This window comes from Schistocerca americana, chromosome 2, assembly GCF_021461395.2.
Source record: "Schistocerca americana isolate TAMUIC-IGC-003095 chromosome 2, iqSchAmer2.1, whole genome shotgun sequence".
Taxonomy (NCBI): Eukaryota; Metazoa; Arthropoda; class Insecta; order Orthoptera; family Acrididae; genus Schistocerca; species Schistocerca americana.
Window position 1 is genome coordinate 317964819 of NC_060120.1, and position 27259 is coordinate 317992077.

A 27259-nucleotide genomic window follows, 5' to 3' on the forward strand; every position below is an offset into this window, starting at 1 on the left:
CTTTTTTTGTTGATAATTGTTGATGGCATTTCTCAGAGTGTTTGCATATTTACAGTTTACCTGTGTTTTGGGGTCGCCACCATCTTCAGTTTCTTCATTTACATCATTTCTTCACATATTGAAAGCAACTGACTACTAAAGCCTGTGTCACCTAGGATGGCACTTCCGCACATAGAGGCGGAGCAGAAAGAAAGCGTGGGGGGTGGGGGTGAGAGCTGCACATGCGCGGCAGCAGAGAGTGGGCAAACAAAGTCCATGTTACCGAATTGCATTGCTGCAGATAACAGTCGGGCTCGTTTGCGTATGGTACATTGTATTGTACGTTCAAATATATGAGTGGAATAATAAATATTAAAACCAATTTTGATCAATCGTCATGAGAGATATATTAATTCATGTCATTAATTCACATCCATTGCTCCACAGATTTATTCTGCGTGACGTCGGGAGGCAAGAACAGCTGACACAACTTTGTGGAGACGTGAAGTACATTTTTTCTCAAAACGACATTTAAACTGCTTGCAATAATTACCACTTATTGCGATTTGAAGTGCATTATAAGTAAAAATTTAATACACAACAAAATTAACTTCAAGAACAAACCGAAATCATTATATTTGCTTGACTACTGCTTCTACTCAATAGAATTTTTAAAGATGTGTAAGGTGTGTGTGTGTGTGTGTGTGTGTGTGTGTGTGTTTGACAACAGTTAAATGTAATCACTGCGTGTAAAAAAGAATTAGTGGTAGAAAAGAATATTGTAAAAATGGTCAGTAAGTTGTTGTATTTTTCGTTGTTAATGGCATTATGAGTGTAAACTAACATGTTAGATATTAATGTGAGTGACTGCATTTATAATCCATTGAACAAGTAAACAATTAAACGTAATCTGCGAATAACTCACCACCGATGTCTCGACAATTAACAGTTACTGTCATTTTAGGGCCTTATTCAGTTCATGCCTTGAAAATGACAGAGGTTTACAACATGGTAGGAGAAGCTTAACTTCTCCTTGGGCAATATGTTGAACATTATACTCTGCATAATTAAAAGGATACAAAGTCCCAATCAAAAATTCTAGGAAGTTCTCATTATTATGTATGCAACTGATATGTTGACAAAAACAGTTTTTAAACCATGAGTCTTTAAAACTAAGAAATATTATTACTTTGTTCCAAAGTCTACATCATAATATCATCATCTCTCCTATTTGAATGTTTCTTAACAATCTGATTCTAAATTTGTGATGATAGGTTCAAGGCTTACATCCATCATCACTTCCCTGCCAAATTCTTCTTTCTGAAGCTTCCAGCATACCAGAGAGTCTGTGCCCACACTACAGGTGGGATGGTGTCTGTTGCCTCATTGTCTATTGCCTCATGCACAAGCGATTCACTGTATGTTATCTTGAATGTCTTTTTTTCTCTCTCTCTCTCTCTCTCTCTCTCTCTCTCACATACCCTTAAAACCCTTTGCCCAAATTAATTCAATGGGGCTACAATGACAGTGACATGTGGGTAAACACAAAACTGTGTGATCCCATTCACGTGCAAGGAAGTCAAGTGTATACATTCTGTCATGTGACATGTACAGTATAAATTAACGAGCTGCAGGAGATCGGCACGAATCTGTTTTATATGGTGCTTAACATTTTTATTTTTAAGCCAGGGAAAAATATCCAATTTTCTGGTGTTCGTACTTGATTTTTTTTATCTATAAGTGTTGAATTATAACTGGCAAAGACCGACTTCGAAGTAAGGTATGAAAAGAATTGTGAATCACGTCACAAAACTGACAGTGTTCATTCCCGAATGGTAATCACTGCTATTTTTCTTGCACATAAATACAAGTTTATTCTCAGAAATAAAACCAGGAGAAGAGTCAGCATGCAGAATAATTATCCGAGAACCTATCCCTAAGAGAACTTTAAAACCGCCAGTACCGTCACTCATTTTCCAGTAGATCTTGGAATGATTCTAATTGACCTATGTTTCATCAAGGTAATACACTGTTTAACTACCTCCTCCTCTTGTATCGCGAATCTTTATATGGGATATAGTTCATCCTGCACTTAGTTCACTTCTTTGAACTAATAACTCTTCTTAATGTATCTGGAACCAACGTTTTTTAAAATTCTTTACCTTTGCATAACTGTAACATGTTTTTGTTATGTCGGGCATTCATCATTAACATGGAGCACTTTAAAACATCGTTGTTAAAACTATCCATTTGTGTTACAGGTTCCTTGTGATTTTGATGCTTTCCAGGCAACACGAAATCAAGTGTTTCTACAGTTCCTACAGCTCTGACACTTTTTTCGATTACAATTCTCTTTACAATTCTCTTGCTGACATCACATTGTTCTGGAGTCCATTCTTATGTTTTCCAATGTCAGCAGTAGGATACCTGCTTTTAAATTCACATTTGAAAATTTATAAATGTGGTAAATAATCTGCCTCGCCTGTTTGTGAAGCAGTCCACATTTATTGCCTTCACCTGACTTTTTTTTAATCGCACTTAAACATTTATAAGATTCACATTCACAGCAATACTGCTGCAAGAAAAGAAGGAAACAAAAAAAATGGATGGTTGAATAAATAATTCGGTTATCACGAAGTGTGGCAACAGTGCAGCATGTAGGAGCGAGATTCTTGCTCTCTAGCTGTAACTATCTGCTAGCCGCTCGGAAAGAGAATGAATATTATTGGCCGCCAGTGGCTAGTGGAGGGGGATGCGCAAAATGGCTGAAAACTGGACCGCCTTCTTACATATCACAAACTTTAACGTAATATAGAGGAGACGTTGCATTGCAGACAGGTACCACAAAAATACCGATAAACATGTGAGCTTTGGGCTGGAAGGCCTCTTATGAAGTAGACAGTACACACATATTTGTGCAAGAACAACTCGCACACACATGACCACTGTCTCTGGCCACTGAGGCCAGACTGCAAGCAACTGTAGATGATGGGGGTATGGAGTAGGCTGGGGCAGAGGGGGAGGGATGGCAGTGCAGTGGTGGAGCATGCAGGTATCTGGCAGGGGCACATTAGGGCAGCTAGGTGCAGTTGGGAGGGTAGACAGTGGGATGGGGTGGCAGGTTGGGTGGGCATTGGAAGGGAAGTGTAAAAGGAGAGGAGGGAGAAAGAGAAAGATAGATAGATAGATAGATAGATAGATAGAGAGAGAGAGAGAGAGAGAGAGAGAGAGAGAGAAGGACTAGTGGGTGCGCAGGTGAAGTGGGAGAGCAAGGAAGGGGATAGGTGGTGGGTGAAAGACAGGGCTAACAAAGGTTCAGGCCAGGGGGGTGGGGGGGGGGTTACGGGAAAGATGGTATTGACAGAAAGGATCCAGCTTTTCTCAGCTACCCTCCCCCCACCCAGCTATCCTCCCCCCACCCAGCTATCCTACCCCCGCCCAGCTATCCTCCCCCCCCCCCCCCCGCCCAGCTATCCTCCCCCCGCCCAGCTATCCTCTCCCCACCCAGCTATCCCCCCCCACCCAGCTATCCCCCCCCCCAGCTATCCCCCCCCCCCCACCATGTCTCTGCGTGCTCTCACATGCACGATACATTACCATCCCCTCCCCTCTACCCAGTTATTCCTCCCACTAGCCAGCTACCACCCCATCTAGCTATCCCCCCACCTAGCTATCCCCCCACCTAGCTATCCCACCCAACCTGCCCCAGCCTTGTCCTTATGCCCGTCATTCATTTGCTTCTCCCATTATGTGCAGTTGCTTGCAGTGTGGCCTCAGTGGTCAGAGATGGTGATCATGTGTGTGAGTCCCCTCAGGGGGCCCACAGCCCTTCTGTGGGAACATGTGTAGCATGCATGTGTCCCCGGGCTATTGCAGCCTTTATTATTTTCCATGCTGCTTTACCTTTCCCTTCCTTCTCCTTCCCTGCAGTTGTTCCTTTCCCTTTGCCCCTTCCTTTCCCTCTCTTGGTGTTCTTCTTTGTTATCCCAGCTATTCTCATGACTTTGATTTGTCTTGTAGTTTCAGTTGGTTGCTTTTCCTCCTCCTTTTTGGCTTTTCTATTTTGGGTTTCCTCAGGGGTTTGGCCTCCATATCTAAATTTGAAATCTGTAGTGTGAGCCAAATGGGGAACTCCCTCCCTAGTGTCTTTGGCCTGAGTTCCTCTCCCCTTCCTCTCCCTTTTCCCCCATTCCCCTCCCTTCCTTCCATAGCCCTTTCGAATCCTTGCTAGGTGACCAGCTCGGTAGCCAGTCCGTGTGGTGGAGCTGTTATGTACTCATTTGGATGTGCTAGTACCTGCATTATGAACAGCTTGTACAAGCATAGGAGTGGTTGCCCACATTTTCGGGGCATCAGAAATCCTTACAATGACTGTCCTGCCACGTGGCCGCCGCTATGGCTGGATGGCGCCCACAAGGCGAGCCCCTGTTCGGAGTGGGTGGTACCAGGGTGGACAAAGTTCTGTCTCAGTTCCTGTTTCGCCTTCCCAGTCTTACCCTCCTTGGTTACCCCCTGGGAGGAGGGCCAAACCTGGTAGCTTGGGGAAAAACTCTATCCACAATTCCTAGTCTGTATCAGGACTGATGGCGTGACTTCTGCCACCACTAAACCTCTTTTCTTTGTGGAACATATTGAGGGCAAGTTCGGTGAAGTTGAGTCATTAAGCAGGATAAGGTAAGATCTGGTTCTCTCCTTCTAAAGACAACTTCTGCCATCAGTCGGTCTCCCTCTGTGCCTGGAACTGTTAGGGAAATGTCCCCTTGACTATCACTCCTCACAAGTCACTCAATATGACCCAGGGTATAATTTTCGATACGGACTTTCTCCTCCAGTTCACTTAGGACTAATCTGGAATAACATGGCATTCATTTTGTCTGGCCTGTCCAGAGAGGCCCTAAGGGCCACCATGTAGGCACTGGCACTTTCATCCTGGCATTTGAGGGGGATACCCTGCCTGAGAAGGTCAAGGTACAGATGTGACATGAAACTATACATTCCACTTCCCATGCATTGCTTCCATTCCCTCAAGTTCGGCCACATGTCCTTGTGATGTGATGCCACTCCCTTCTGTGGTGACTTTGGCTGCCCTCTTCATGTGGGGAGCCCCTGCATCCCAGCGCCTAACTGGTTAAACTGCTCTGGTCTCTATTCTCCCCACTCACCGGAGTGTCCATTGTACATGAAGGAAAAAATAATTCAGGAGATAAAGATCTTTGACCATCTCATCTGCTTTGAAGCCCAGAAGCAGTTTGACAGACTTCATCCTGTAAATCTCTCCTCTACTTTGCCTCAGTTATGTCTTCCCCTCCTCAGCCATCTCCCTTATCTCCATCCTGCTCCTCATCCCTTTCCTCACCCATGGCAGTTCTTGGCCCTTCCCCTCCAGGAACCGCTCCTCCTCCTCGGCCAGGGAAGACATCTTTTTCTCTGGCTCTTGATAGGGATGGGCTCCCTCTCAGAACACCCCTCCCTGGTGTTCTCAGGCTAGGAAGGTTGCACACACAGGTCAGATGAGAGATCCGGGGCCCCAAAGCCACTCGCTCTCTGTCCGATCCCTTACTGATAACACCTCCTCCCTTCCTCTAAGGGAGAAGAAGAAGCAGCCGCAAGTCAAAGGACAAGGCTTCTCCAGCTTCTGGGGGGGGGGGGGGCGGGGTCACCCCCTCCTCCTTATCCTGAATCAGACCCAGTTTTTATGGATATCAGTCAGCCCATCCTCATTGGTGATGATCACGGACCGAATGACGTGGCCTCCCCTCTGCTTCTTTATGTCTCACCTGGACTCTCACCACATGATAATCCAGTGTAATTGCAACAGATATTATTGTCAGCTACTGGAAATACAACGCCTTGTTTCCTCCTATACTGCATTCTGTCTTGCTCTTCAAGAAACACACTTCCGTGATGACCACTCTCCAACATTTCTTGGTTATCAGGCGTTCTTTTGGAACTGTGCCAGCCCCGGAGTAGTGTCGCGAGGAGTCTGCACTTTGGTTTGTACCAATGTCATTAGTGTCTGGTTCCCCCTTCATATCAACCTGGAAGCAATAATGTTGGTGGCCCTGCTAAAAGATTAGCAACAAAACCAAGTCTACAGAGTTTGTATGATAATGAAATTCTTATTCCACAACTTTTTGACTGGGCAGTTGAAACACTACATCTGAACACACTGAATTTTTAGCACAAGAAGAGTGCAATGAAACTGAAAGATTCCTAGAAGAGTGCTTCTGTCAGTCTATTACCTGTTACCATCAAAGGGACACATAGGTTACATGCTTTATACCCATAGTGTTAAGTACATCAAAAGTACACAACAGAATCTACTGTTGAAACAGTTGCAAAATCTCTTGAAAAACTGACTTTGAGAGATATTCATGGATATGTTAGTGCCATCTGCAATAAGAAATGGTGGTTAGCTTATGTTTTAACAAAAGACGAAAGCCTTGATGAAGTTAGTCACCTTTTTTCACCCAACTGACCCATCACTGTCTTATGCTTATCCTGCAAAACTTTATATTTGTGAATGGTGTTCTTTGTGAAGTAAAGCCAGTAACACCAACCGGAGAAATATATCAAATTTCTGGGGATGATACTGTAAAAACAAATGAAGCAACTAAAAAGAAGTGAAATCGTAAAGCACATTCTGTTTTTATCGGGTTTCACAAGTAACAGTTCAAAGGCATGTGTCAACAGTAAATTTGAATATGTACATAAACACATTAAGAAAGAAATCAAGTATATTTCTGCTTAAATCTACAGATTTTACAAAAATGTAATTTTTTAGTGAAATATGTATTTTTGAAATTTTACCCAAGTGTGAACCCATGACAGTCCCACTTTCCTACTTGGGAAATTGTTTAAAAATAATGTGAAGTGGTTTATATAATTTTTCAAAAAAAAAAATTGGAGATGTCCTTTTTGATAAATTAAAAATTTAAATATTTATCAAAATTTGAAAAAAAAAAATCATCTCAAACCCAAATTGTGTTGCATATTTTAGGATAGCTCATGAAAAATACTGCAAAATGACACGAAAAATACTGCAAAATGACACATCTCACATCATTTTAGCTTTATTAGGAGAGGTTGCTACAGCAATTTGAAATTATGGCAGTGGGGCATTTTTTTGCAATTTTTTACAGCTTCACATTACCATATTTTCAAAATAGCTGACATATTTTAATAAAAATTGAGTTTTTTTTTAAATCTGTATGTAGGCTATCTCTGTGCCAAGTTTTGTCCAAATCTGAGATGGGAAGAAAAAATCACTATGTTGACTTGACAGGGAATGACTCAATGGCAAAATGTGCATTGGAATGTTTAAAGCAAGTCATTCAGTTTGATACTACTTTGAAATTTTATTATGACCTGACTGAATATCTGTGCAGCATTTTTCAAAGAGTGCTGCATTATAGACAACTACATCATCTGGAAAAATGTGGAAGTTAGTATTGTGTTCCAGGTTGTTAATGTAAAACATTAACAGCAAGGCCACAACACACTTCCTTTGGACACATCTGATGTATCAGCTGAATTTGCCCCCTAACCTGAGTAAACAGGTTGCAGCACTGTTCTTTAGTGGTCACAGGATGCCTTTTATAATCATTAACACATTACACACTTAATCATTTATAAGAGTTAATGATAGGGAGCAAGTGTAGACAAATCTGTGAATGAGAAATTTCTGACATTTGGTTTCTTCTCTTAGGTATGCCTGCTGTGCTTTGGCTATGGTCATTTTGTCTGACATTGAAAGTTTTTTCCACCTGTGCATAATTATAGTGTATATGCTTGTTTAATAGTGAATTAACTTATAAATGTATAATATTTATGATCTGTTTTGTTATTGAGGCATAGTCTAAATAAACTCATTATCCAAACAGATATTGTCAGACGCTGGGATGGCAGCAGCCAGAGCTATGTCGGGTGGAGATGTATCTTCTCTTGTCTGGAGCAATGCTGACTACTTGGCATTCCATACGGCTCGCAACTTGAGATTGCCTGAGAGGCAGCAGGGAGCTCTCGCTGTACTTGGAGTCCTTTTGAGGCATAGCCATTTGGAAAACTTGCCACAACTCAGGGACATGGTTGGACTGGTGAGGTTATGTTCATCTGCATGTGGGACTTCACTGCTTAGTATATAGTCTTCTTAGATAATTTAAGCAGAATTAAATCATGGAAATGTCATTAAAATTGTTTTGTCATATATCACGACCAAGGATGAAGATTTTTAATGGACTAATTGATGAGCAGTTATAAAATTGTGTAGTATAAAGGCAGTTAGATTGGTTACAGAGCATTGTACATTTATTAGTTATGTATCATAATCATATAACTAGCTTTTCAGTTAATGTTTGATTTGTGCATACTGCTTATACTATGACAGTCACCATCCTTCATCTACTCTATTTGCTATATTAATAAGTGGGTTGACTCTGTTTGGCATCTTCATTCGTTCCTCCCCTTTTTGATATTTTTTGTGTGCATGTCTGCATACATGCCTCTCTCTCTCTCTCTCTCTCTCTGTGCGTGCGTGTGTGTGTGGGTGTGGGTGTGGGTGGTGTTGGGGGGGGGGGGGGGGCTACTGCGGGGGAGCATGCTTCATTTTCAAGACATTTTATTCTAGTAGCTTGGCTTATAAACAGAAATTTACAAGTTATTTAATTTCATCTGTGTCTTACTTCTGCTCAGCACACTGTAGAAATTTTGCATCTATAATGCTACTTTTTGGAATCCAGAAAATTATTAAGCTTTTGCTGCTACAGATGTGCTAATCGCATTCCATGCTGAGCAGGCTTTTTTTGTGGATGTTCTGCTCACCAAATGCTGGTGCCTGTGCTGAGAGACAGCATTCTGGCCAATATGAAATATTTATCATCCAATTTTTCGAAAACTATTAAGTGAAAAAAATTGATTTTTTGCACATCTTACAGTCTGATGTCTTCACTCAATAAAAAATTGAATTTCGTTTCATTATCCATCATACTTACTGCAGTGCATCAAATTAAGTAAAACATTGCGTGAAATTTTAGAGGTGAAAATACACTGCATAAACTTTGTGTGTGATTGCTTTAGCTCATACATTGCAGTGAATGAAATGTAGATATCAAAATTTTATTTAAATGTGAGAGTATAAAAATATTGCATTTTGTTCTCGAATGATTGGTTTTTATATCTAAAGGACAGTTGTGCACGATGTGCCCATTCATGTCCCTGTATATTGCGAATTGTGTGGCATAAAAATTGTATAATCTCATAAAAGATCCAAGATATTGAAATGAGGTCTTTTGCAAATGATAGCATGCATTGAGGCACGTCTGTTGTATGATAAGTTCTCGAAACTTATTTTTATTCACTGAGATAGGGAAGTAAATTTTCTACAGCAGTGAGAGGCACAGCTTAGGATGTACTCAGATGTCCTTAGCACTTTAGGAAAATCTGAGTGGTGCACATGTTCATGTCCACGACATCTGGGGAACAGCGTAGCAAGATGTATATACACTGCAGCAGTGAAAGGGTTAAGTCACTTCTGAGGTGAATTCAGGAGACGCTGCTCCATTCAGAACAACCAAACAATATTGGAAGCGGCAACACGATAATCTTTTTATAAGTACTGTTTCTACCTTGTGCTGGCCTGTTACACTATATGGTGACACAACCACTTGGACAACTCCAATTCCAGGGACTGGGGAGGAGTAAGGGGTTTGGCTATCACTCCACATTCATATACCACCTAACTTTTGAGTACTAATTGTTGATAATCCACCACAAACACTTAAGTAAGAAAATATTGTCTGCCAAGGTTGTTTATAACATCATCTGTGACTCGCTCTCTCATTCAGTGTATGTTGTTTGTGGATATTCTGTTTGCTCCTTCACCCTTACAAAAGTTATTTGTCAAGTACATTTTAGGATGAAAGCATGTGGAGCGATTTGCAAGTAACACAAGTTTTAAATTTTTGGCAAAGAAATTTAGGTGGATAAATTTTAACCACTGTCCTTGTTTTTTATCTTAACATTAATCTAAATAAGGGACACAGTTACAGTTTATAGGCGTTATTTTAGTACTCACCTTTTGCCACACTGTGAGGATTTGAAAATCTAAATATACTGAATATATCTAAAAACAAAGATGATGTAACTTACCAAACGAAAGTGTTGGTATGTTGATAGAGACACTAACAAACACAAACACACACACAAAATTCAAGCTTTCGCAAACTTCATCAGGAAAGAGGGAAGGAGAGGGAAAGACGAAAGGATGTGGGTTTTAAGGGAGAGGGTAAGGAGTCATTCCAATCCCGGGAGCGGAAATACTTACCTTAGGGGGAAAAAGGGACAAGTATACACTCGCACACACACACATATCCATCCCCACATATACAGACACAAGCAGACATATGTAAATATACTGAATAATTGAAATGAGTCAGTTACAGGTCATTGGGAGCTGTTTGGATGCATCTGCGCCAGTTCTGCCGGATTTTGTGCAGTCCCAGATTTTCTTTGGATGTACAGTTTATGGCCTAGCTAACTCATTGTATCCGAATATCATACTGATTACACTGTTGACCTTGAAGGGAATAAGCTGGTATAACTGTATGACAGACCACCCGAACACTCAGCCCCTGTATTGAGACTGGCAGCAACTCCTACTCATACACACTATGTGTATCCTGTTATTAGCCCCACAGTCGCTTGCATTTGGTACCATTGCTTGTCCTTCGGTAATATGGATCTCTTGAAACAATTTTGAGTTGTGGTGTTATTTGACACTTGAACTGAACAAGACCTAGTGGCACTAAGACAATGTCATAATACAGTATTTAACTGAGTGTGAAATTACTCTTTGTTGCAGTTGATAAAGACACCCAGAACCATTTAAATGTATCATGGTACAGAAAGAAATGAACTCTAAATTGATTTTAAGCTGAAATCTTATAATATTATAAACTGATCTCACCTTTACTGTAGTTTAAACTTGATCTAAGCAAGGTGCTCCCTTTACCGATATTTGATGTTCTCTGATGGTACACTCAAGTTTCATTTACTTAATGAGTTCAGTGTATTCAGAGCAGAATCACATGTGATCATGAAGGGAATGGGGCAGATCAAATATATTCATGAAAGGAAATTTCTCATCTGTTCAATATGTTGTTCAAACTACTACGCACATGTCTCCAGCAGTTCAGAGCATCCATATATGTTTGTGTGTGTGTGTGTGTGTGTGTGTGTGTGTGTGTGTGTGTGTGAGACAGAGAGAGAGAGAGAGAGAGAGAGAGAGAGAGAGGAGGAAGTGGGAGGGAGGGGGAAAGTATTCAGTGAAGGAATAGATACACACAGGTGATAAGCAACATTTGGAGTCATTAGTATTGTGGTCAGTAGCATATTCAGTCACTCAATTGTTCAGTTTGTAGTAAATGGACATGCCAGATTTAAATGACAGTACAGTCATATCACACACGACTTGGTTTTATATTTCAGATTTCTCAACTATACAGATCACAAACAAAACAAGTTTTTAACATTAATTAATTATTTTTGATGTTTTGAAGACATAAAATAAATTTTATCTGGTACAAACTGTTGGTATATGGACAGATACAGACAATTTCACAGAGTTTCACACTCAAGTTGCCACCTAGTTGTAACTTATTTAGTTTCATAATCGAAAAAAGGTCTTCCACACAAATATGTTAATTGACATACTGTAGCTTTTTGCTACCTCACTATAGAGACTTGGAAAATCTGCCAGAGGAAAGCAATGTAGACATTCTGGACAGATTTAGTGCAAAAAGATTTGTCACTGAAACTGCAATTACCTTGCTCATCAATCGATTGCATCTGCATACGCACTGGGGAACCTTCAATTGAAACACAGAATATCTCGAAAACAGATGTGACATTTACAGTGTCCTCAAAACCTTCATAAAACTATCAATGTAGTTCTTGCAAGGCCACAATGAATTCTTTGAACCTCGCACTTTATATAATGCCAGTGAGCTTAGGGAACTGAAATTTCTTTGTGAGAATGTGACCCTTCTACAAAGCAATTTTCTTTTCAAATGCATCCCTATGAAATAAGAAAGAAGGTACCTTGCACTGTCTTAATGTGGGCAGTCAAGTCTACTTAAAATGCGAAGTCTGCAATAAATTCCTGGTGTTCTAATTTTTGTTCCTGCAAAACAGCTGTTCTGTTCATAGATTTAACAGTAGGGAGTTTTAAATCAGTAAATTGTTTGAGGCGTTACCCTTGACTCAGACAATGTACTTTGCTGTAATATATGAAGTCTTCATACTTTTTGTTCGTTTCTGTTGAAAACTGTTGCAACTGTAAGTGAAATAATGGGTGCCACTTCAGAAAAAAATTACTGTTCATACCACCAATTGCATCACGTGCTACACGCCTGCAGATTTGGCACAAAGTGCATCTTGATGTACAGAACAGTCTATTGGTCATTGTATTTTTTTGTTCTTTCATTGTCATCTAAAAGTTTCAGTTCTTTCTGCATGGTTCTACAATGTCATTTCGTAGCAAACAAGCAGTACTAGGCGCTTATGCGAACTGGGAATTCTTATCCATCTCTTCTGTCATTCCCATTCATTTTAAAGGATTGTGATGGTAGATCACTAGACTGTCTCTTTTTGTGCAAACAGCCACTGGACCTGTGAACATCCTTCATACCACGAACAAATAGTGAAGGGTAAACAGTGCTGACAATGCAGTTGTGGTGATCTTAGTTGTGCCAACTGCAAAATGCCACACTGCAATGATAATGAAATGTTCCTCTGTTCTGAGTACTTCTGAGAAGGATTGAGCAAAGCTGAGTGACAGGCTGTGACTTGGCCCGTACGTGGCCTGTGCACATTGCACACATGAAGTTTGGCATGCTGTGGCTGGCCCTATCATAAGGTGTATGGCTGTGGGTACCTCTGGTAACACTATCATTTGCCCCCTTCTCTGTTCAGTTCTTGAATGGTGTGTGGGAAGAACAACTTTTTATAAAATTCTGAATGAACTTTAAGTTCTCTGCTTTTTTTTCTTCCATCATGGTCATTTCATGAGATATGTGAGAGAAAGTAATATGTTGCCCAGCTCATCTTTGAATGTAAGCTCTTGGGATTTCAACACTAACTTTTCCTGTGCTCACAATGCCCTGTTTGTACCAGCTGCTACTGAAGTTTAGCATCTCCATAACATTCTCATGCTTTAAACGATCCTGCGATGAAATGTGCCAACATGCCATGGACTGATGAACAATATTCAAGAATCGCTTGAACAAGAGTTACTTATGTCTAAGTTTCTTCCAAGGACTCTGAGGCTGGCAGCTGCTTTTCTTACAATTTTTTATGTGGTCATTCAACTTTAGGATGGTTGCTCTTAGATTTTCAGTGATTTCACCGGTAGCATAATTGAACAGTAGTTGATCTGTTTGCCTATTTACGTGCAATATGTTACATTTCTTTATGTCCAGGGTCAACTGCTAGTTGCTGCACCATTCATCAGTCCTTTGCAAGTCATTCTGCATTTTACTAAAGTCTTCTGGTGTTACAACATACCTGAGCTCACTGGATAAAAACTGAGTCACCCCAGTGCACATTCGCAGATGAATCACTAAGCCTTTACAAATGGCATGTTGATCGAGTCAAGTGCCAAACCATGCATGTGCTGCCTCTAAGTGAGTATAAGGAAGTAATGATCAGTGAAACATTTATGTTCCAAGTGAACATTGTACGTACATATGGGTAAAATGAATGATATGACAGAGTGGCAAATAGGGGCAATCGTGTTCGGCCTTGAAGTTGCTGATTATGTAGGTGTTTTGTGCCAGACTGTCCAGTATATCTGCAAGCAGTGGTGTGACATGTGACAAAGAGACACAACTTAAGAATTGTTGTTAGAAAAATATAGTGACTGAGAGGGGCCAGAGATGTGTTTCACAGCTTGTGAATCAAAATTGCTTCCAGACCTGACAGTAATTGAGCACTCTTGGTAGTGGATGAAGGCTCAGCCCAACCTGCTTCGGGAACTGTATGCAATGAACGTTTGGAGTCAGTCACTTTGTAAGTGATCATTGCTCACATAGCCAAATAAAGCTGTGCATCGTCAGTGGGCTAGAAATCATAAAATTTGGATAGTAGCTGACTGGCGGAAAATAAAATGGTCTGACGAATCATATTTTTGCCTTTATTCAAATGATGCACATCATAAAGTGCATCAAAGGCCAGATGAAGCAATTCTATCCTGAATGTGTGCAAGTTCAGGTGCAAGCCGAAGATGGGGCTTGATCTTTTGGGGTTGTTTCCTTATCAAGAATTGGGCCACTCACTGTGGTGACCTGTAACATGAGTCAGCATATTTAAATAAACATTCTGAATGATAAGGTGTTGCCTTTCAGTCAACATCTGCATGATCAGTATGCTGTTGACACCCGTATTTTTCAAGACAGCAACACCAAGGTTCATCAGGCTGGAAGAATATGTGAGTAGTTTTCTGAACACTCCCCATCTTCCTATTATATCTCAATTGGTTTGCAAAATAACCAGACTTGAGCCCTTTAGGAACAGTGGGTAAAATGCTGACATATTCCCTCGATTAGAACCCTTTAGGAACAGTGGGTAAAGGACGACTAGAGTGTCAATGGGGATGCACAAAAAATGGGTTAAATGATCAACAAAGACAGAAAGAAATGAATGGTAGTAACAAGGGAGGATGTAAAAGAAGCAAAGGGAACACTGAAGATGGGAAGTTCATGGTTGAAGAAGACTAGGTCTCAGGGCAATTCTTCAGGATATAGATAGTTTGTTCAGTGTTGTGTACATAGTTCCGTGTAGTCAGCGCGTACACAACTTTCCCACTAGAGCGCGCCCCGCTAAACACAACAGCGCAGACGCAGCGCTCGTCTGTCTCCGCACTACGAGATGGCGCTGTCTTAGAGACGGACCAAATTCTGCTTCCGCCGATCTGCGTATTAATATGTAACGCAGCCAATGAGATTGCTGCTAACGTAGAACCTTTTCTCCTCGCGGATCACACTCGCGCAGTGATACCTGAATGCGCGAGGTATTATAACGAGTGCACAGACCTCCGATTGGTCAGTCTGCATTAGTTTGCATTTGTCTGTACCAGTCTATAGTCAAGTTTCAGTCTGCACCTAATAAGATTATCATATTCCTGTACATAGCCATGAAGAGAAATGTATAGACACTTTGTCAAGTATCAGAGATGTGAGAATAAGATTAACGTACCAAGACTAAAGGAACTTCAGATTGTCTATTGTAAACAGCATCCAGAATCAAGTTACATAATATCTATGCTTTTTATTATTTTAATAAATGTGTGTGAAAATTAATCAAGTTCTGTTTAAAGTTGGTCACCGTCAATCTGCTACTCTAAGCGTGCAAGTGGCATTTCTATCGTCTGACCTAACGGCAGAAGATAAACACGCCACGATAAGACCACGAGACATATTGCTGACACTCGCATAGAGCAACAAGTCAAATAATCTGATGGTGTGTGTACTGAAGGTCTTACAGTACGCACACCACACTCAGCCTCAGACATTGTCATCTGTATGATAACAATCAATTTTCAGGAGTTCATTGTTTCACTAAAAGGCTCCTGCAAATTATTTTTGAGTGGGAATTGCAGAAGTGGAACAACACCTATTAGAGTTAGAACCACCTCCTTTGTGAAGCTCCTTTCTCAGCTTTTTTCACTCAGCGAAGGGATATGTTTCATCAGAGCTCTGCAACAACATTTGCAGAAATTGACTTGCATATAAAACAAATTTGTCAGAATTAAATAAAGCTGCAGAACTGTATGTTGTGTGAAGTTAAAGTGTTCAGTAAACTGGGTGCTAATTTTGTCACACACGCCTTTTACAGCAACAGTTTTTGGAATTTCGTTTCCCTGTCTTTGTCTCTTTGCAGGATGCAACAGCTCTTTGCACATGGGAATCATGTGAGTGATGGTACCTCAGATATCCTATATGGCTCTTTTGAAATGTTCTACCCTGTGTTTTACAGCAAGAGGGTCAACTGCTCAACAGTGGAATTGTTGAAATATCAGTTATCTCATCTGTGATAACATACATTATGAGTGGCACCAATTTCTTTCCTTACTCAGTTGTGATAAACTTCCAGTATTCAGAAAAGTAAATAATTTTGAATATGTTAAGAAGTGCCTTTACAAACAGTAGCCTTCGATAGGTGATCGCTAAGATCAACATCTGGCTCAGCGGTGAAATTTATAAGGTTGCAGAAAGTTCTGGTTCTGATGAATCACTGCATTCTCATATCCATGAAGTGAAAACTCAGAAACACTACAAAATAAGAGTGTGTGTAACAATTTTTGTGACTCCGATCATCATGACTTTCAATTGACTGTGTGTAAGTACTGTCCAGTTGTTTACTATCATGTTATTGTAGAAGACTGTGGTCCAGCTGTGCAGCCATATGTGTGTTAGACCATCTGTGCTACTGTATTTTCTGTGATAAATGTCCAAGATTGTCAACATCTGTGAGTGCCAAAGCATTTTTCTTTTGCAAACATCAAACATAGAAAACAGTATAATTTCTTTGGGATATCACACCCAAATGTCCAGTCTACTTTCTGGTAAACATCAGATCTTACAATTCTTAAAATTTCCTTGCTTTTATTTTTACTTTTGTTCACTAACTTGATTGCTGGCATCAGTGTCCCTAGGTCCTTTGTAAGGACCTTATCTTAAAATGACAGAGAAGAGAAATTAGTTTCCCTAAACCTCTGCAGTGAATTATCACACATACTGACTTCACACTGCAGATACTGTATGCCGGAGAACTCATGTCTGCAAACTCACAACTGCATACCGAGTCCTTCTGCGTGACAAACAGTGAAAGCTGGTCATGGTATTGGCAACTTAAATGCAACATGAAAAAGAGAACTCCTGGTTATTGTTGCAGACTAGACTCATGCTTTGGCCGCGCGGGATTAGCCGAGCGGTCTAAGGCGCTGTAGTCATGGACTGTGCGGCTGATCCCGGTGGAGGTTCGAGTCCTCCCTCGGGGATGGGTGTGTGTGTTTGTCCTTAGGATAATTTAGGTTAAGTAGTGTGTAAGCTTAGGGACTGATGACCTTAGCAGTTAAGTCCCATAAAATTTCATACACACAGACTAGTGCCTTGTTGCAGCTTCGTAAATACAATAGCTCATAGAGCTCAATGACACAACAGATATTATACAATAGCCAGTCACATTAATGTGCCCACCTGTCAAAAGCTTGAATAACCACCTTTTGCCGTGCATGCTGCTGCAAGACATGCAGGAAGAGTGCAGTGAGGTTCTGGAAGGTACCAACACGGATGTGGAACCATGCCGACTCCAGTACTGTGGCCTGCAGTACTAGATTTCTCTTTTAAGGATCCATGACACAGACAGATCAAGGTCATCCCACAGATTCCCAAATCTGTTTAAAGGGTTTAAATCCAGGGAGTTTGGTGGCCAGGGGAGTACGGTAAACTCATCCTGGGGCTCGTAGAATCACATAATACACTGCGAGCTGTGTGACACATTAGGGAGTTGTCCTGCTGGAAGATGCCATTGTGCCGAGGAAAAACAAACTGCATGTAGGGGTGAACATAGTCCCCAAGGATAGATGCATACTTGTGCTGATCCATTGTGCCTTACAGAAAGACAAGATCACCCAGGGAATGCACAAAAACACTCCTCCGACCATAACTCTCCTCATGTCTGGACCATTTGGTTTCAGCAGTTTCGTGCCATACAGGCCAACAGTCATCTGTCTGATGAAACATAAAACATGATTGATCTGAAAAGGCCACCTGTCATCCCTCAGTGGATTTCCAGTTGTGGTATTCGCATGGGTGTGTGAACCAGGTGCCTGCTGCAAACACCCATACACGACAATGTTTGGTGAATGGTCGTTGAGGACTCTGTTGGTAACCCCTTAGTTCGTCTGCATGATTAGTTGCTCAACAGTTGCGTGACTATTCACCTAGACACAACTCCACAGCCATTGCTCACCCTGTCATTTGCGACCTGCAGTGTACCGCAGTTGCTTCAGTGCTAGTTTTGGATAGTGCCATTTTTCCACCCATGGTATATTTTAACCACAGCAACAGCAAACAATTTGCAGGCTTAGTCATTTTGGAAATGCTTCCACCCTTGGCCCGAAAGTCAATGATCATGCCCTTTATGACATGCTTTAAATATGCTTCATTGTTAGTGGTGCCACCTGCCGTCTGTGAGTGGAGTATTGCTTGTTGACCTCAAACATAGGTGGTAGTCATGTTAATGTGATTGGACCATGTAGGTTACAGAGTAGTGTGGATGTGAATTAGATTCAAAATCTGCTATTTATACGTTGTGCTGGAACACTCGGAGAGTAAGAGGAACCGTGCTTAACCAAGGGTCAGCATCTGGAGGAGAGGCGGAGGCTCTGATGGATGCACGTCGGAGTGATACTACAGTGCTCAGGACAGGAGACACCTCCTATCCATGCTCCCTTCTCCACACCATGCCCGTGAACTCAGCAGTGGGAGTGTGTTCTTTGTGGGTACAAAACTGAATCTTGCACCTAGATCAAGCTGAGTACATAAGAGCTGACTGCTACTTTCAAACATGACTGTCAACTTTGGTGAGAGTTTCATATATATTATTAAATAATTATGTTTCACAGAGGTTAGAGACTGGATTATTTTACGTTTGCAATCTTTACGCTCTGTAAAATTTTCTCAGATACTAATATTTGTATGGGGAACATTGCTGAGTAGGGTTGTAGAGAGAATCGCAGCTGTTGGGTCCTTCAAATATACAGATAACATTTTTAATTGGAATAATAAAATGGAAGAGTTGATAATAGTCTGAAGAGAGATGCATGTTTGCAATGAATACACTATTTACCAATAATCTGGTAACCAGAACATTCAAACTCCGATTTTTATGATAATTATGTGACTGGTCTTAATATGTGGAGAGCTGAGACATAGACACGGAGCAAGAAGGTGGAGAGTAATATTATTTCCTTTGAAGCCAAGGTATTAAGGAAGAAAATTTTATCAATATCTCGGCATGAAAGTTTCAGAAAATGATGTGATTGTGAGAAATAAGGAGCAGGAAGACTGAGTGGGTGACACATGTACTGAGAAGGGAAGAAGTATATTAAAAACAGTAGGAAAGCCACAAAAAGGAGAAACCTTAGAAGACCACAGAGTTGAAGTGACAAAATAGTGTAAGGAAAGATCTGGATGCCCTGGGAGTTCACAAGAACATGGCCAGTAACATACCATACTGAAAGAGGCTATAAAATGTGAATGCGAGTATGAATTGCTTCATAAATGTGTATATTTTAGATGTTTTTACTACATTTGTTTCTAATGTTCATGTTGAAAAACAGAAAGTAGTGGGGGAAGCACTTTCATTACTACATAAAAATACAGTTAAAATGAAACATCATTTAAATAGTAAAGAGATGTGATTATATATTTTGAAAAATGTTAACAAACTGATACATTCTCATTGAAGTATCAAATAAATACAACAGAATCTCATATTTTATGTTTCATTGTTAATTAAAATTAAGCTGGTTGTGTTCACAGGTAATATCTCAGACTGAACATCAGGATGACGAGCGTTCTTTAGCCCAGCTACATGTGATGAGAGCATTTGTTGGTTGTGTACGGAGTTGGTTGAGTCAAAAGCAACCGTTGGCCCAAAGGGAAGAAATTCCCTCAGATCCAAAGAGACTAAAGCCTGTGAGCCTTGTAACAGAACTGCTGGAATACAAACAGAACAAGCACCAGTGCCTAGAAGAAGAACTAGAGACCCTCAGCATGGATGAAATAGGAAAAAGATTTGCTGCAGAAGCAACAGCATCTCAAGAACAAGAGGTAAGTAGCAGTGCTGCATCTACATGTTGGAGCTCACATTAGATGAAGAATAGTAAAGCTTTTCTTGAACAATCACAACCATGTGTTATTAAATACATGTGGTAATTAGGACTCTGCAACATTGATTGGAGGTCAGGAATAGGATCCGGATTCTGACAGCACAGTTGACACGGTTCCAGTGTTCCTTTTTATTAACAAAACATATAACTGCAACTGCCCCCCCCCCCCCCCCCCCCCCCCCCCATAAACCGTGGTCCTTGCCACTGGTGGGGAGGCTTGTGTGCCTCAGCGATACAGATAGCTGTACTGTAGGTACAACCACAGTGTAGGGGTATCTGTTGCGAGCGAGACAAACATGTGGTTCCTGAAGAGGGGCAGTAGCCTTTTCAGTAGTTGCAGGGGCAACAGCCGAGATGGTTGACTGATCAGGTCTAGTAACATTAACCAAAATGACCTTGCTGTGCTGTTACTGTGAATGGCTGGAAGCAAGGGGAAACTACAGCCATAATTTTTTCCAAGGGCATGCAGCTTTACTATATGGTTAAATGTTGATGGTGTCCTCTTGGATAAAATATTCCGGAGGTAAAATAGTTCCCCATTCAGATCTCTGGGCGGGGACTGCTCAGGAGGACTTCGTTACTAGGAGAAAGAAAACTGGGGTTCTAAGGATCAGACCATGGAATGTCAGATCCCTTAATTGGGCAGGTAGATTAGAAAATTTAAAAAGGGAAATGGATAGATTAATGTTAGATATAGTGTGAATTAGTGAAGTTCGGTGGCAGGAGGAACAAGACTTCTGGTCAGGTGAATACAGTGTTATAACAGGGTGTATACAACCTGGGAAATCCAGCAAAAACCCAGAATTTTTTCATCTGGGAGAAAACTGGGAATAACACGGGAATTTTTTGGAATTCCGGGAATTTTTCGTTGTTTATGTTTTCAGTTAAATTTTTGTAATTTTGACTGGTAATACCTGATACTCTAGCAAAGAATTTTACTGTATCCTGCTACTGGAGAATAATACTGCAGCAACAAAACATAAACGAAAAAATAAATAATAAAACTTTAGTTGCAAAGGAAATGCGCCAGTTACAACAAAATACTATTTTGCGCACAAGTGTTTGCAAACAGCAAAAATATGTCAACAGCCATAGGGTGAAGACAGTGTAATACTGCATAACAATGAACTGCTTTCTATGGGCATGGTATCACAACTGTTTACATTAGGTTTGTTTGAGCAGTTGCCCGTGGGCTCATGCGCATGCACAGTTGACTCCCATATGAGCAGTACCTTATCCCACTTCTGGCTACTTGAGGTGTGGATGTTAGCTGTATCGGCAGTAACAGCAAGCAGCCAGATTCACAGATTCATGCATGCACAGAGTTGTCTGGGTTGTTGTGGGGATTGGGGGGGGAGGGGGGGGGGGTAGTCTCCACGTGGTCCGTGTTTACATTAAGTGATTTCACTGTTTCCTCTGTGTTTACAGCTCCCATGTCAAATGAAACAAAATGGATTTCTGTGGCCAAGAGCTATCAACTGAATTGAAATAGATTCACATAATTAAGAAAGGCAAAAATACGTTATTAGTTTTCAATTTTATGATTTTATTTTAATTCCATATTTTTGGCAGTCAAGCATTAATTGCCTTGCAGAACAATGAAGTTATTTTTGTCAGTTTATTACAGAAATTTGGTTTACTAATCTTTTCTGCCGAGACACTTAATTTATTCGAAACAGAAGTGTTTCATTCCACAGTATTGCCTTGTTCCAATTGTTCGCTGAATTTCAAGTGCCGTGTATGGCATTACATGATAATAAAGAACCAAACATGAGATAGTGCGGTACTGGTACTGCAAGAAAATTTACATCCCAGAAATCACACTGAAAAGTTTAGTATCAGGTGGGGCCTACTTCATTGTGAATCTGGACAAACCAATATGCACTTCAAGCTGAATTATACATTTTAGTTTGGTTTATGAAATTCTGTTGCTCTTGGAGTATCCTCTGATGCCCTATTTCTTTTATGGTATAATGAAAGATCTCTTAATGCTTTATATATACGAACATGTGGGCTTCTTACTTCACCCCAGCTGTGCATGTGCATAATGCCTGTTTTCTGGCACTCTGTGGCATCTGATGAAATGAACCTATTTCTAACAGTCTCGGGAAAGTATTGCAAATGGTGGTTTGAAAAGCATTACTTTCAAAGTAAATTTCCTTTTATTCAAGACAACTTACGTTATTTGTGAGAATGTGGGATGAATTTCTTAAATCACAGAGCATTTGACTCTTACAAAACTTAACACTTTGAGGACAAGCCACTTAGAAGAATTTCAAGTCCAGATGGCCAGACATTTATAATTTTTAAATTTACTAACACATTTGTATGATGTATCTGAAAGTATAACACACACAAAGAAAACGATCAATATTACATTTGAAAGCTTAGCTTTTCTTGTAGCTACACTATGTACTTTGTGTGTTAGCACTGCTTCAGAGTGCTCTTGCTATTGGCTGACTACAAAACATGTCCTATGTTCTGAATATCAGCTGGTGAGATCATGTGGCATGAGATGTAATTGACCTACAAAAGGGCACCCCAATCTCGATTTCAATGCCCCAGAAACTGACATGCTGTGTTTGGTGGAATTCGAATTTATACTTTCATAATACAAGAATATGCAGCATATATATTGCTGTGCATCAAAGGTCTTTCCAAAACTACTCTCCTTTTTTTCATCAAAGGTCTTTCCAAAACTTCTCCCCCCCCCCCCCCCCCCCCCAAAGTTCTGGGAAGCTCTATGTCAGTGTCTAAAACATTACCCATTCAAAGGATTGATAAGTTTTATGGTTCCGAGGGAAAATCTACAGAAAGCCTACTGTCACTTAGCACAGAAAAGATGTATTTTCGCCCAGGAAAAAGTCTATTTTTTAACCGGGATATCCCGGAATTGTTGTTCCTTGTCCACGTATACACCCTGTATGAACACATAATCTAATAGGTGTAATGGAGGAGTAGGTTTCATAATGAATAAGAAAATAGGAGTGCGGGTAAGCTACTATGAACATCATAGTGAATGCATTATTGTAGCCAAGAGAGACATGAAGCCCACTCCTACCACAGTACTACAAGTTTATATGCGAACTAGCTTTGCAGGTGATGAAGAGATTGAAGAAATGTATGATGAGATCAAATAAATTATTCAGATAGTGAAGGGAGAGGAAAATTTAATAGTCATGGGGGACTGGAATTTGATAGCAGGAAAAGGAAGAGAAGGAAAAGTAGTAGGTGAATATGGACTGATGGTAAGGAATGAAAGAGGAAGCTACCTGATAGAATTTTGCACAGAGCATAACTTAATCATACCTAACACTTGGCTTAAGATTCATGAAAGAAGGTTGTATATGTGGAAGAGCCCTGGAGACACTGGAAGGTTTCATATAGATTATATAATGGTAAGACAGAGATTTAGGAACCAGGTTTTAAATTGCAAGACATTTCCAGGGGTAGATGTGGGCTCTGACCACAATTTATTGATTATGAACTGTAGATTAAAACTGAAGAAACTCCAAAGAGGTAGGAATTTAAGGAGACAGGACCTGGATAAACTGAAAGAACCAGAGGCTGTAGAGAGTTTCAGGGAGAGCATTAGGGAATGATTGACAAGAATGGGAGGAAAGAAATACAGTAGAAGTAGAATGGGTAGCTTTGAGAGATGAAATAGTAAAGGCAGTAGAGGATCAAGTAGGTAAAAAGACGAGGACAAGTAGAAATCCTTGGATAACAGAAGAGATATTTAATTTAATTGATGACAGGAGAAAATATAAAAATGCAGTAATTGAAGCAGGCGAAAAAGAATACAAACATCTCAAAAATGAGATCGACAGGAAGTGCAAAATGGCTATGCAGGCTAGAGGAGAAATGTAAGGATGTAGAGGCATATATCACTAGAGGTTAGATAGATGCCACCTACAGGAAAATTAAAGAGACCTTTGGAGGAAAGAGAACCACCTGCATGAATATCAAGAGCTCAGAAGAAAACCAATTCTAAGCAAAGGAGGGAAATCAGAAATATGGAAGGAGTGTAATACAGGGGTGATTTACTTAAGAGAAATATTATGGAAATGGAAGAGGACGTAGATGAAGATGAAATGGGACATATGACAATGCGAGAAGAATTTGACAGAGCACTCAGAGACCTAAGTCAAAATAAGGCCCTGGCAGTAGACAACATTCCATTAGAGCTATTGATTGCCTTGGAAGAGCCAGCCATGACAAAACTCTACCATCTGGCGATCATGATGTATGAGACAGGCAAAATACCCCCAGATGTCAAGAAGAATATGATAATTCCAATCCCAAAGAAAGCAGGTATTGACAAATGTGAAAATTACTGAGCTATCAGTTTAATAAGTCACACCAGTAAAATACTAACAAAAATTCTTTATAGACGAATGGAAAAACTGGTAGAAGCCGACCTTGGGAAAGATCAGTATGGATTCTGCAAAATGTTGGAAGACACAAGGCAATACTGACCCTACGATGTACTTTAGAAGATAGGTAAAGGAAAGGCAAACCTTCATTTCTAGCTCTTGTAGACTTAGAGAAAGCTTTTGACAGTGTTGACTGGAATACTCTCTTTCAAATTCTGAAGGTAGTAGGAGTAAAATACAGGGAGCAAAAGGCTATTTACAGTTTGTACAGAAACTAGATGGCAATTATTAGAGTCAAGGGGCATGAAAGGATAACAGTGGTTAAGAAGGGAATGAGACAGGGTTGTAGCCTATACCCGATGTTATTCAATGTGTATATTGAGCAAGCAGTTAAGGAAACAAGAGAAAAATTTGGAGTAGAAATTGAAATCCATGGAGAAGAAATAAAAACTTTGAGGTTTTGCTGATGACATTGTAATTCTGTCAGCGACAGCAAGGGACCTGGAAGAGCAATTGAACAGATGCACAGTGCCTTGAAAGGAAGATATAAGGTGAACATCAACTAAAGCAAAATGAGGATAATGGAATTTAGTAGATTTAAATCAGGTGATTCTGAAGGAATTAGATTAGGAAATAAGACACTTACAGTAGTAGATGAGTTTTGCTATTTGGGGAGCAAAATAACTGATGATGGTCGAAGTAGAGAGGATGTGAAATGTAGACTGGCTATGGCAAGGAAAGCGTTTCTGAAGAAGAGAAACTGGTTAACATCGAGTAGAGATTTAAGTGTCTGGAAGTTGTTTCTGAAAGTATTTGTATGGAATGTAGCCATGTATAGAAGTGACACATGGACGATAAATAGTTTAGACAAGAAGAGAATAGAAGCTTTCGAAATGTGGTGCTACAGACGAATGCTGAAGATTAGATGGGTAGATCATGTTACTAATGAGGAAGTATTGAATAGAATTGGGGAGAAGAGGAATTTGTGGCACAACTTGACTAGAAGAAGGGACTGGTTGGTATGACACATCTTGAGGCATCAAGGGATCACCAATTTAGCACTGGAGGGAAGCGTGGAGGATAAAAATTGCAGAAACCAAGAGATGAATACACTAAGCATATTCAGAAGGATGTAGGTTGCAGTAAGTACTGGAGATGAAGAAGCTTGCACAAGATAGAGTAGCATGGAGAGCTGCATCAAACCAGTCTCTGGACTAAAATCATCATCATCATCATCATCATCATCATCAACAACAACAACAACAACAGCAGCAGCAACAACAATTGCGACTGCAGCAGACTATAAAGGACGATCAATAAATTTTAATTTGAGCGCGTTGTTGTAGCATATATGCAACATAATGTAACTCCAACGCCGGTATATAATCACCAACATGCAGGTAGAGGGATTAGTGGGGCATCACGTCTTTCTGATGTATGTGTGATACATGTGTAGATGTGAACTATGCCAATGTTATTACCAAATGCTTCCAAATAGACCAGTGTGCTGTAATTCTTTTCTGGGATGTGTAAGGACAGGCAGTGATAGACATCCATTGAAGAATGAAGAATTTGTGTGGGGCAGCATGTCTGTTGAAAACGACTGTTTTGGCATGTTGCGCCAAGTTTGGTGGTAACACACCTTCCCATATTCCAAATGTTATAACACAGAAGTTGTGCCAAGACAAGCGGGAGACACTTGAGCACCTGCCTTATAGTCCTGAACTCTCTCCATGTGATTATCACTCCTTTCAGCCACTTAAAAAAGGCCATGAAGGGTTGAAGACTTCTTCACGCAACAGGTCGTGATATTTTACCAAGTTCTTATATTCAACCTGGCTCATTGGTGGAATGATTGCTTCAATGCTGATACCGATTTTGCCTGATTGGCATACTGATTCTGGATTGTACGGCCTTCAGGTGGAAACTTTTTGAAATCCTCTTATAGCATAAATTCGAAACAGGTACATCTGCACAAAACTGTTGTTCTATTTTTCTAAATGTTGTACAGTTCTGTTAGTGATCACAGCTGTATTTATCATGTATCATTCATCATATCTTCATGTGTGAACCACACTTTAGAGTTTTTTTACCATTACATTTATAACATGGTTTTGACCCTATTTACAATTGATACCTGTACGTTGTAAGAGAACTGCAGAAGCTTTATACCACCTTCAGTTCACAAAGAAAGCAATCATAAAAATACGTCTGAGATTTGTAGATGGAACAGCCCCACACTGTTCTTCTACAGTATGTTTAGAGAGTCACTGTGCCTGTGAACAGTGTTGTTCACTATGTGGACATTAAGCACATCCTTTGTAGGAGTAACAGCATTAGGACCCAAAGATGCTGTCAATATGTTGCACACACTGAGGTCATTTGTAAGTACAGATAAGTTTATGTTGGAGACCTGTTGATACAGGCCTAAGAAAGCACAAGCCTCTCTTACCGTAAGACAGCCCTTGTCCTAGCTAAGTTGCAACTTACCTTCCTAAGGAGGATATGAGAGTCCGCCAACATTAATCATGATGATGATTGCAAGCTTTAATCATCTTGGGTGTCATCAGTGTCATCAGTAGCTGGCTAAAGGACAGACTGCACCTACGTAACTGCCTCATAAAGTTTGGTTTTAAATCATAATAAGAAACCCATTGCAATAACACATCTTAACCATCACCAAATTGCGAAGTAGGATAACGTCATAACAGCAACTCCTTCCTAATTTGCCAGTATGGGCCTGTAAAATTATGTATACAACCTTTGCTCCACTCTGCCCCATTTCTAACATCCAATCAAAGAATGGTTGTTATTACTCCTGTTAAGCAGTTACAAAGATGAGAGAGAAATCAGTAAATTGTCCCATTAGTATTATATGCTCTGATGTAGCCCACCAGCAACAGTGACCAAAATGCTGATTAATATTTGCTTTATAATTTTTTGTGTGACATGT

General features: G+C 40.3%; 1 protein-coding gene across 2 annotated transcripts in view; it reads left to right on the forward strand.

Annotated features, from left to right (window-relative positions):
• Positions 1 to 27259, forward strand: part of LOC124594758 (TELO2-interacting protein 1 homolog) — a 148412-nt gene that overhangs the window by 100293 nt on the left and 20860 nt on the right. For both annotated transcript variants that reach the window (XM_047133146.1, XM_047133145.1), the window contains exons 11-12: positions 7863 to 8075; positions 19581 to 19871. In XM_047133146.1, coding sequence (XP_046989102.1) covers positions 7863 to 8075; positions 19581 to 19871 — 504 coding nt within the window. The remainder of the gene's footprint in view (positions 1 to 7862; positions 8076 to 19580; positions 19872 to 27259) is intronic.